We start from the raw sequence: 12,552 nt of genomic DNA, 5'->3' as shown, positions 1-12,552 counted from the left end.
CGATTATTTTGTATTAAATATTAAATTAAATGAATTCAATGAAATGCCTTTCTATGCCATATCATTTGGAACTGGATCTATGTCAATGTTCTCTACACAAATGTAACAGTATGTACCTATGTTTTTTTTTATGTACCTAAAACAAACGTTGTTGTTGTTGTTTCCACTATTCGTCGTTTTCTAACATTTAAGTGTCTGTTTTATTTTACTGTACATAACTTAGTTTTAACTGCATTGTATTGTTGTAGTATTATTATTATTATATTTGTATTTTTATTATTATTATAAGATGGATGGACAGGGAGGGCAGATAATAATCTATCATCTTGAAACAGCATGTGTAGCCTACTGTAACAATCTCTATTTCAAACAGAATGTAACTACGCAGTCAAAATAAGGTTAATTTGCCTGTAGAAATATTAAATGTAACTTTGAGCCTAAATTGAAAAAAAAATATATATATATATCAATATTTATTTTGCATTTTTTCCCTCCATCAAAAAAAGTAACTAAACTAAAGTTTTCAAATAATTGTAGTGGAGTAAAAAATACAATATTTTCCTCTGAGATGCAGTGGAGTAGAAGTAAAAGTACTGAAAATTGGAAATACTCAAGTAAAGTAAAAAAACTTCAAAATTGTACTTAAGTACAGTACTTAGTAAAGAGTAAATGTGCTTAGTTACTTTACACCACTGACAAAATAGCATTACGATCACAGCACACTCATGTATTATGATCCAACAAATGATCAGAGCCTAAACGCCTACTAGAGTAGTACGTCGGTGTCGCTCGGCAAAAAAGAACAGTGTTGTTAGCTTATCTGTTCTTTTTGGCGAGAGAAACCCAAACTCCGCCCTGCGTCCTGATGTATAGAGACACACGGGAACTACAAATTTCATGCCCACTTTTGAGACAGCGCCGCTACTCGAGGTCCGCTATTTGAGAACGATGAACTGCAGCTGCCAATACATTCCCTATGAGGATATGAGAGTGTGTAGAGGTCATAGGTTAGCGTAGTAGGTTAGCCTACTTTTAAAATGATCCTACGCTAAGTGGAGACGATATTGATTTGAATAAAAAATGTGTTTCAAAATGTATGGAGTGTCTTTGTCAACATATCTTCTTGTTTTCTTAATAGTTGATGTGTTTCACATTTAATTTGCCATTTTAATGGGTTACCCATAATGTTAACACAGCAGAGGGGAGACGGCAGACAGACAAGTAGTCGCATTTCAGTGACATCACTGTTTTTACGAGCACCGAGCGCCGACTTTTAATTCTCATCCAAATCCTGACTGACTTTGTTCATGTCTATATTTTGAACATCTCATAGGCTTATATTAATTTTCTAACTACTGTGGAGCTCTGACGGTACATGAAAAATTAAAACGTGTGGGTTTACTGCTGTTGTCTTAACTTGCCTGAATGTAATTTTTGGGGAAATAACCCAACTAAATGGAGGAGTGACATATCCTGACATTTTCAACTACTTAGTGAATTCTCCAGGATAGTATTAATATACAAATAGTCTTGCAAGGTGCTGTTTGGATAATTGTCCAAAATAAATAGCCTATAAAAATGATACATGAGAGACACAAAAGTATCTGGGTATTGAAAACCTCAAGGGATGCGTCCGTGACGTATATAGCCTACCATGCGACAATCTGGGAACCCATCGCCAAATAAAAAAGGAAAAACAGCGGCCTCTGCTGTTTTTTACTATTTTACTTAGCTCTGGGGGGAGCAAAATGGAGTACACGTGCGCAAGGAAACCAGGGTTTTGGTCTGCCTTCAGCCTTTCACTTCCGGTGGTGCGACTATGTTTTCATTCCACCTAATAATATTTCTACACGGAACACTAACACCACTTCTCCCAGAGAACATGGATCGTTTTGCTTATAAGCCCACTTGTTTCTATGATGAAAGAGCAAGTTAAAATGTGAATATCTTTCCGTGGTTTTGTCTGCTCCGAGGACGCTATTGTTAAATTATTTTAGGTTTGTTTCTAGTGGGGAAGGATCGGTACACACGTAAATACCGCCCACTACATTTGATTGGGTAAAGCGCGGCCTGCTTCCTGATCTGAAGGCACACCCACTTGTAGGCCAGTGCGTACGCGATATGACGAACCCCCCCGACAGATTCAAGCGGAGAGCAGAATCTGTTCTTGAGAGATTAACCATGCGACAATCTGGGAACCCATCGCCAAATGAAAAAGGAAAAACAGTGCCCTCTGCTGTTTTTTACTATTTGAGAGATTAACCATGCGATAATGCGACCACTTAAACTTTAGATTTCAGTTGCTAGAACTTTTGACACACTGATGGAGTATATTATAGTATTGTGGGTAGTATATCGAGATGACAGATATAGGACATTAAAAAGGATAAATTAAACAAATGGGACAGTTTATTAGAACACAAAAAAATCGCTACAGCCTCAGTAGTTAGTTAACCAGTAAAATTACGGTATTTTACAATGCCTCTCATAGAGATTGCATTGAGAGCTGCAGTTCATCGTTCTAACGGACCTCGAGTGGCGGCGCTGTCTAAAAAGTGGGCGTGACATTTGTAGTCCCCGTGTGTCTCTATTCAAAAAAGGTCGGGAGAAAAACATAAAAATACATTACAAAGTGATACAAAATAAAAAATAAAAATATATCAATGCAAATAAATACACGAATACATAAATAAATAAAAATAAAAAACAGTGACAGTGACAGGCGGGGGGGGGTGATAAAACAGTCAGTGACGTCACGGCCAGGACTGTGGTTAGTGTTGCCAAGTCTGCTTATTATAAGTGACTTTTTTTAGTTTGCTGGTTTAGATTTTTGGGAGGTTAATTGTTTCTAAAGTGCAGTTGCTTATTTGGGCTACTTTCCTAAATGTTGTTTAAATCAGTGGTTCTCAAACTTTTTCATGTCAAGGAAACCCCTCCAATTATGTAGGCCTACTTGGCCACAGCTCTGAAAATATTTTGTGCTAGGGACCCCCATACAAGATATGTGCATTTAAAATGTTTCAAAAACATTATTTTTCAAGATCTTTCTTTGAAAATAGCCAATCTACAAGCTCACAACGTGTCGCATTGACACATTGTGAGCTTGTAGATCAGCTATTTAGATTCAAATAGCTGATATATACGTTCAAAGTGTTCATGTGGCCCACACATGGGCAACATACGGCCCGGGGGCCGGACCCGGCCCTTTGACCATCTCAATCCGGCCCGCCAAGTCATAAAAAAAAAAAACTGCCCCCCCCCCCCAAAAAAATTTCAAAATATCTACATTTTAAAAGGCTGCCATATGTTACGGGTTTTGAGACAAATTAATTAAACTCCAATTAATATTAATTCATATTTGCCATTTGAGTACATACCTGCATTCCTCCATCCGTATGTACTCAAATGTTTTATGTTTACAATGTAACAGTGAAACAGTCTGCTGTGAGTTCATCATATAATGAATGCGATGTGAATGCAATGTGTTTTATCAGTGACCTATGGAGAGGTTCATATCAGATAAGATAAGATACGGCATTGACGTGGATTGTTTCATGTGATCTATTCATTGTAATCTCGTACAGAGTACACCAGAGTGATACAAAAAGAAAGAGAAAGATCAACATTTTGTTGATGAACATTGTTGTTGTGAAAGCAAGGACCTTATTCTAATGTAGTCTGGCATGTCTACCAAATTCATGCAGTTTCAACATCATTCAGCACTTACAGTATGTGTTTCAAGTTTCAACTCAATTGTACAATGAATGTGTGGCCCTTCACTCATTTTATCGAAGTCAGTGTGGCCCTCTGGAAATAAATGCTGCCCACCCCTGATGTGGCCTATAGTCAATTACCCCCCCCCCCCCCCCCCCCCAACTGTTTACTGTACATATTTTTTATTTATTTACAAGTAATATAGGATGTTTAGCATATTATTGTTTATTATTGTCTCGATGAATTGAATGCGCAGGACCACAATGGAAATAAGCTCGTTGGGCTTTTTGTGTTATCCTTTTAGCACCTTTTGTATAAATCTGTACCACTGCAGCTATGTTTTGCAAACTGTTAATAAAGCATTCAATCAATCAATCAATCAATCAATCAACCAACCAAAAAAGTAGCTTCTTTTGGGCTTGTTTTCATAGACCATGGTTGCTTATTTCTCTCGCAGAAACCTGGCAACATTGAGTGTGGTGGTTTGACCAGAGTCTCTCTTCTTGTTGATAAAGAACAGTAGAAATGGCGATGCTCGGAGGAGGCTTCAGCTCTGCCCAGCAGAAGAGAAGTGTCTCCGGAGGCGGAGGGAGCAGGGGGGACGTGACGGAGTTCGTTTGTCCCGTTTGCCTGGAGATATTCGACTCTCCCGTAACGACACAATGCGGACATACGTGAGTTCTTCTTGTCCTTTTTATATCTTTAAAACCACACATCTAACCAACCAAGTAGCTCTGGTCTACTCTATAGCGTTAAGAAGGAGTTCTCCTTTAACGCTGTGTTACCTTCAAGCCGTTGCCCGCACGTCCCCGGTAGCGCAGCCTCTCGTCTGTAGTAAAACATACGAAATACTCTTTCGCTACTCACCAAAACAAAGATGGTTTTAAGACGTTGAAAGCCTACTTTCTCTAGTGGGAACACTCTGAGACCCCCACCTCACGTCTAAAATACACCTTTTAGCCAGAAAAGAAAATAGTATCACCGTATCGAACATTTTTAGTTGCTCCGCTGCGCCCCCTACAGATCCGGTAAATGCCATCGTTTTATTGACAAGATATGTAGGGGGCGCAGTGGAGCAACTAAAACGTTTTTCCATCGGAGAAATATTTTATTTTCATGGCCAAAGGTGTATTTTAGACGTGAGGTGGGGGTCTCAGAGTGTTCCCACTAGGGAAAGTAGGCTTTCAACATCTTTAAACCGTCTCTGTTTTGGTGAGTAGCGAAATAGTGTGTTGTATTTTTAATACAGACGAGAGGCTGCGCTACCGGTTGTGTGCGGGTAATGACTTGAAAGTAACATGGCGTTAAGGAGACGATGCAATGCTACGAATGCGATTAAAAAAAACTATAATAACCCCATCGCTTATAAGTGTGTCATGGGGGCCGTTGGCCGCGCGGAGGCCCTATGTGTTTTTATACGATAACACTTCTGCAAACGCTTTTTTGTAAGATTGTACAAAAACAATTCGACGTTAAGCCTCTCTCACACACAAATCAGTTTCAGTTTTGTTTACATCAAAGAGCGAGGCCTTACTTGGGAGTTGTAGTTTGACGCTCCGCCGCTTTATAGCATGTAAACACGTGAAAGGACTACAAGTCCCTGCGCTCTTCCGCGATGGGACTTTCCATTGAGAGTTTCAGGAAATGGTTTGGTTGTGATGAAGAAGCCTTTCGGCATTGTTTTGGTTCTGCCAGTGGGGACAGAAGCTTATCTACCTGATAAGAGGCTCTATGCACAGCAGCCATATTATCACTTCCTTCACAGGTGTTACCAATGATACTAATGAAGGCTCTGTTCCATTTAGTGTAGCACAGTGGTTTCCACGACCCCCATAACTCTGAGAGTGTACATACCCGAAAGGGGCCATTTAGAAGCCCATGAGGGTCCCTGGACCCCAACTTTAGACTCACTGGTGTAGCAGATTGTTTCCAGTGAGCCAACATGCACAACATCAGCACCCTGACTCTGTTTGACCAGAATGGAACAGAGCCTTCATTATTATCATTGGTAACACCTGTGAATTTCTTCATAATATGGCTGCTGTTAATAGAGCCTATTGGACGTGACACGATAACACGTTTATCGCTGTGCCTGTGCTAATTACACAGTCATTATAAGAAAAATACAAGAAGCCAATAAAAACAACAACAGATAGGAAAAGTCAGCCAGATGAGGAAAATATAAAGAACATAAAAAGTGTGTGCGTGTGTTGCCTGAAGGGGACTTGAGCCACGAGAGGCATCGCCGAGTGAGCTTAGGCGCCCCCCCCCCCCCCCCCCCCCTAGTCTCGGTACCTCTGAGACGTCATTTATTTTTTTGATGGGGGGGGGGGGGGGGGCATGCGTGGGAGGTGAACTCGAAGAAAATGAGCACTCCTTTTTCAATCTGACTGTTTTTTCAATCATACTGATTGTGCTGTGTGTCAGCAAATAAAGTCAAAGTCGCAATGGTCAGTAATTAATCATTAATCAGATTCCCAAGTTATAGTACCATCCTCAGAATGCCACTTATGCTTATGACCTATGAAGCTGCATTGTCTAAAGGAAGCCGAACAAAAATAGGTTTCACACTTATGTACCTGTACACAAGATGTAACAAGAAAACACAACCTTGAACCGAGGCTGCCATATATAGATCCTAGCCTGAGTAGTGAGGGCCTACAGTCACAGCAACACATCTATCCCAGTTTCAGTTTCATTTTATTATAAACTCGGTCAGTAACAGCAACACACCTATCCCAGTTTAAGTTTCATTTTATTATAAACTCGAGTCACCGAAATGGCCTCGCCCTTCTATTTGTAGGTTCTGTCAGAGTTGTCTTCAAGAGTGTCTGCGTCCCCAGAAACCAGTGTGTGCCGTGTGCAGGGCAGCATTGGCCAACTGGGCCAAAGCTACCGAGCTGGAGGCCCTCATCCACTCCTCTGTGGCGGCGTGCAAGGGCTGTGGAGCTCAGGTACAGTGGACAGCTGCATAAAGCCGAAATGTGATTGATTGAATACTTTTAATAGTCAGAAATGTATGGCATGGAGGTAAAGTAAGACATTAAGTAAGACATTGTGGTCCTATTCAATTCATCAAAATAACATACAAAATTAACACAATAATACTTGTCAACAAAGGAGAAAAAGGAAAAACGGCAGCAGTGAATGACGCCTCCTTTCGATTGGGAATTTACATTTACTGTACCTCCCTTTGTGGTCTCCTTTTTGTGCAAGCTCCCATTGTTCCTGTTTTCATGAAGAGAAAAAAGAATAAGAGGGTGGGGGGACAGGGAGAGCAAGAATGAAAAGACATCAAACAGTGAAAGATAAACATCTCAAGGATAGGCAGATAACTACATACTGTATATACACATGGCATAATCCAGTTGGTGCAGTATGTACATGAGGTTAGACATATTAAGTGCATAAGGTTTAATCGGGGAACCCATTCGGTGAAGAAAAAAAAAACACACAATATTGTTTTTCCTCCCCTCTGTTTTTGCCTCTGGGGGCACCACCTCCTTGTTTGTGTAGAAACAGGAACTCTGTTTGGCTCCTCCCCTTTCTTAGTCCACTTCCTCCTGGGTGCTTCTGCGTTTATTCCTACTAACAACAACACTACATGTTTAAGGCAGCTGGTGACGTAGTCTCTGTCTGTAGAGATTACATAAGGGTAGACACACAAAGGTGGTAGCACTTTGGTAGGTATGAACAAGAGATCAGACAGACTTTAAACTTCCTAACAGACGCAAACTACCTGTCAAATGCTCACATGTGTGAGCCTTTTTTCTTTTTTATGGCTGCAGACTGCAGTGTGTGTGAAGTTGATACACACTTAAAAACAAATCGTTGCGTGCACTTATCTCGAGCAGCATGCATCTGGAGATTTGGAACAGCAGTAATAGATATTCGCCTAATGCAGTGGTTTTCAACCTTTTTTCACATCAAGGACAATTATTTATTCGGCATTTGAGCCACAGACCACCTTTAGACAGTCTGATTTAGACTGTCAGACACAATAATTTGAATATTTTGCTGTCGTTGGATAAGATCTTCTCCACAATTCCATGCTGCAAGCATGACAAGCAAACGTTGATCGAAATAACAATTCTTCTACATTCTCTAATTGTGGAGACTTATATTAAATAATGCAGATGTTTAACAATAATTTAACTCTTGAGAGCGTAAAATGAAAATAAATGGACACTAACGGGTATTTGGTTTCATTTTACGCTCTCAAAAGTTAAAGATCTTTAAGGGTTCATTTGGTTACCAACTCCCCATCATTTACCTGGGGACCACCTGGAACCCCCTCAAGGACCACTGGTGGTCCCCGGACCACTGGTTGAAAACCACTGACCTAATGCATTGTGTCGATGTATTCTTTAGGTGGGCCTGGCTCAGATGAGAAGCCATACATCTGCCTGCTCAAAATATCAAGAGTATATTGAGGAGGGAGTGAGGAGCACAGCACAGAGCCAGCAAACCATCATCAGGTGAACTTTAAAAAAATCTAAAATTAACATAGCAGGGGATTAAAGGTTTATTTTATAGTTGTAAGGCCGTAGATGAAGGAGATACTTGTGCTTTTATTCTAGAAGTATTGGGAGATGCCTTTGGAACGAGCTGTCGGGCTACCTAGTTTAAGCACTATGTTATGTATCTCCCTTCCGCTTTTATTGTATCCTTATCTCTTTGTACTTGGGTACTGCTGGCTATGAATGTGTTTGATTTGATCCTAATCTATGAAGCACATTGTATTGAAAAGTTCTCCCCCAAAAAATACTGTTCATTATAATTTGTCGGGTGGAAACCTCATGTCCAAAACTTTTACTTTTCAGGATTCAAATTCACAAATAGATCTAAAAGTTCAAAACAGGGTGCTTCGCAGTGCGCTTTCGAGCTTGTAGATCTGATACTTTTGTGTGACGCTGTATGATCAAGTAGCACATTCATTTACGAAAAAACACAAAACGTTATATATATACACAAAAGAATATGGAGATAAGAGGTTTCTGCCTCGACAGCAACAAATTATAAGTTCATATAAAGCCTCCCATAATAGCTCAATAGACATCAAATATTGTCTCTTATCAAACAGACGTGTCAGAATTAGGAATAAGCAGTCAATATCTCTGTGTCCATTTTCTCTTCTCCAGTCCTGTGCCAAACCGTTACACCTTCACCTGTCCCTACTGCACCTGCCAGAACCTGGACCAGGATGGCCTGGTTGAGCACTGCACTAGCCATCACACTCGGGACACACGCCAAGTGGTAAAAATAATAATAATGTTCTCGGGGGCCAAAACAAATAGTAGCAAGCATTGATTTAAAGGGCAAGACTACTTTGGTAGAGGTTTGGGTTGTGTAGTTACCTTGCCATGGTGTAACTCCAAAGGTGGACAATAAATCAAAAATTGCTCCATTGATTAGAAATTGTACGGCGAAACAGCTCTCAAAGTCACTATTTTCGCTCGTAAATAAACAAAGTTGATTCAGACAATATAGAGTATCAATGTTAACTTCCTGTTGATTTTACTATTTGAAGATCTGGATCAGCTGATCCAGTCCAGGTTTTCTTCCAAAAAAAAATAGCAAAATCAACGGGAAGTTAACATTTTTATAAAAATAAAAAAAACGTACTGGGTTTGGTGATGTCCTATATTATCTGAATCAACTTTGTTTGCGTTTGTTTATGTGAATTTGAGAGCTGTTTCAGCATACAATGTAAGTCGATGAGGAGCATATTTTGAATTATCAATTTCTAATCAATGGATTAATAAATGGATTTTTTTGTTCTTGTCCACCTTGAGTTACATCATGGCAAGGTAACTACAGAACCCAAACCTCTAGTCTTGCCCTTTAAGTGGTTTAATGGTTCCAAAGTTGCTTTATTACTCATGTTTTGTGTATCTTCCCAGGTGTGTCCTATCTGTGCCTCTATGCCTTGGGGAGACCCTAACTACAGGAGTGCAGACTTCTTTCAACATCTGAAGATTAGACACACCTTTTCCTATGACACCTTTGTCGTAAGTAAAAGGACACTTACAGTTCTTTGTTCGGAGTGTAATTTCAAATCTACAAGCCGGGGCTTGTTTTAATGAATAAAACCTTAATTTATGTATGTGGTCAGGCTGTATTAGTTGTATACAATCTAACTAGTACATCTACAGTGGTTTGAAATGGTGTCTCTACTCTTCCATCGAGAATTGTAGACCCTGTTACCGGGTAGAACACAAGTTATTTGAAACGGACCGGATCGGACACTAGACGCACCGCCATCTTTATTGTAGTTTGTTTCAGTTTTCTCTTTCCATTAGGAGAGGGAAACAACAACCACTTAAAGGACAATTTCGGACTAGCCTTTTCCTTACCTTTATACAGTATGATCTTATTATATCCTAGGACGAGTGGTACAGTAGAACATTTTCATAACTCCATCCCGAGTCTGTAGCTAAAAACCTGAGCGGACAGTCTGTGCGCTAGATCGCGTATTTTTATCGCAATTTTATATACATGATTTTGTTCATATCTGACGTTCATATTGACAGAAACCTAGCCACAGTGTTTGTGCTACTGTAGATGCGCCCCTCAGGAAGCCTCGCAAGACGAGATTTCACCCGTGATTTCATCCAAGTCAGCTTGTAAACACTACGGCGGCCCATTTGGGAGAAAAACTGGCTAGGTTTTTGTCAATATAAACGTCAGATATTACCAAAAAGAAAGCTGTGCTGTGCCAGTAGGTAGCCTGACCCACCGCCGCCACCGGAGAACAAACAGCTATGCAAAATGGACTATGTTGTTAATTTTGAATCATTTGGTGGAGTAAAATTACTCCCATTTAGTTAACAGTCCAGTGTATGTTATACTTTACCGTACGAAGGTATCGCACGGCGAAAATAGCCGATCTACAAGTTCACAACGTGGCGCCATCGCGAGGCTTTGTCACATTGTAGATCAGTTATTTTGGCCACGTGACACGGTCGTACGACGGAGCATATGGCCTACTGGAATCAGCTGTGTTGACGAGACGGTGCCTCAAAGCGCTGCTACAGGGACTATTTAATGTCTACGTCAAATAAACTCTTCTCTTTACAGGGAAACGGATAATAGCGAAACATTTTTGTTATGAATTGCCCCACAATATGAATACATGTGGATGTGTTTTGTTGGTAACTGTTGTATAATCGCAATATTACACTGGAGGTGTGCTTTACCTACATTATTGGCACTTCAGTGATGCTCGCGGAACTCGGCGGCGCCTCGTTCCTGACCGCATCACTGGCGTGCCAATAAAGCACACCCTCTCGTGTAATATTGCTTAATTAACAGTACCGGTAGCACAGTCAAAGGTTATGCTAAAAGGATGACACAAAAAGCCCCAGGGGGCTTGTTTCCATTGTGGTCCATTGTACTCAATTAATCGGTAATACGTAATACAATAAACATATTGGAATAAAGCTCAGTAGAATCGCAAGGTGCATATCTTACCGATGCCATCTCGTCTACAGGATTACTCAACAGATGAGCACACGATGATCCAGGAGGCTCTGCAGCGCTCTCTCATGGACAACTGAAGAACGACAGTCTGCCAAAGGAAAAAGAAGAGCAGGAGAGCGAGAGAGAGAGAGAGAAAGAGGGTAACAGCATGTGGATTGATGTTGGTGAGAAGGGAAGGTGTTGCTGCATCATCATATGTCCACCAGACGGAAAGACAGTGGTATAACCCAGTGGTTCTCAACCTGTGGGTCGGGACCCCCAGGGGGTGTCTCCACATTATTTTGGGCGGGTCCCCAGTTGACAGAAAAGTGACAATTTAAGGACTTTTGAGAGTTTTTTTATTTAATACCTCAAAAAGAAAAAGACCATTACTGCATCAAATCAACTATAAAAACTGGTCAAACATTGGCCAAATTATCAAATAATATAAGAGACAACAATTGTTAAGATTGCCGCTACAAGCTCACAACGCCTCGTGTTGCAAGGCGTTGTGAGCTTGTAGATCTGCCATTTTCACAATATGTATCTGTGGAACCGAGTCAAACTAAATTGTATACCTCAACTCCTACAATTCCAAGTGCTTGTCAGGGTGGGGGGGGGGTCCCCAGTTCAAATATGATTATTTTGGGGGGGGGGGGGTCACGGCGTGAAAAGGTTGAACCACTGGTCTTAACCATTGGTAATCCGCTTAGCAGGGAATTGACATCAACCATGAATATAGAGACTATTATCTAAACTATAAATATGGGGCAATATGAATAAAAAATGGTGTAATGTGCTCTCTAATTTAGGTGATTTATGGTGTTAACTGGTGTAAAACAAATCTCTCCCCCCAAATGAAGCCTGTACTGTTGATAGATTGTCGATTATCCACTTAAATCTTGTTTTATTTAAGTTGTTTATTCATTGATGGAATGGTGTCATATAGCCAAACAAAAAAAAGGAAAAAAAGGAAAAAAAAATCCAAAGTGTTAAAATTCCTACTGTTAACTCGATAACGTTGTAATAAGAGGGTTCTACCACTAGGTGGCAAACTTGCCAGTACAATGCAATCGTTACCCAGTGAAGTCTTTGCTGATTAAATGTATAAAGTAGTCTACTTTGATGGACGATTCTGTACGTACTGTCCAAAATGCAACAGCTTAAATGCTGATATTTTGTAGTATAATACACAATGGAAGATTTTCTGTCTGCCAAGCGTTGATTTGTGTCCTACTTGTCTGGTTTTGTTTTTAGTTTTTTCTCCTCCCTGAGATCTACTGAAAAGAATAGATTGTGAGGGTTAAACATTGCCTGAGATGGTTGTTTGTTTTGTTTTAAAGCTGCTGTAAGCGATATGTTTTTGTTAAAATAAAT

The 12,552-nt window shown here is 40.2% G+C and overlaps 1 protein-coding gene across 1 annotated transcript; it reads left to right on the top strand.

Moving 5' to 3' along the window:
• The first annotated feature begins 4,214 nt into the window (after positions 1-4,214).
• Positions 4,215-11,788, top strand: rnf114 (ring finger protein 114). The gene is made up of 6 exons (XM_084069387.1): positions 4,215-4,388; positions 6,518-6,668; positions 8,086-8,192; positions 8,856-8,970; positions 9,618-9,725; positions 11,208-11,788. The coding sequence occupies exons 1-6, from the start codon at positions 4,240-4,242 to the stop codon at positions 11,271-11,273; spliced, it is 696 nt and encodes a 231-aa protein (XP_083925513.1). The 5' UTR covers positions 4,215-4,239; the 3' UTR covers positions 11,274-11,788.
• Positions 11,789-12,552: the final 764 nt, after the last annotated feature.

This window comes from Gymnoscopelus microlampas (genome assembly GCF_963454915.1).
Source record: "Gymnoscopelus microlampas genome assembly, chromosome: 10".
NCBI lineage: Eukaryota > Metazoa > Chordata > Actinopteri > Myctophiformes > Myctophidae > Gymnoscopelus > Gymnoscopelus microlampas.
The sequence above is the reverse complement of the archived record's forward strand: the minus strand, read 5'-3'. Positions and strand labels throughout refer to the sequence as shown.

What these genes read in the sequence shown, in the direction of transcription:
- rnf114 (XM_084069387.1), top strand. Translation starts at nt 4,240, where the DNA reads ATGGCGATGCTCGGAGGAGGCTTCAGCTCTGCCCAGCAGAAGAGAAGT. An exon ending in CTCGGGACACACGCCAAGTG is followed by an intron (nt 8,971 to 9,617) that starts GTAAAAATAATA and finishes GTATCTTCCCAG; the next exon opens with GTGTGTCCTATCTGTGCCTC. An exon ending in TTTCCTATGACACCTTTGTC is followed by an intron (nt 9,726 to 11,207) that starts GTAAGTAAAAGG and finishes TCTCGTCTACAG; the next exon opens with GATTACTCAACAGATGAGCA.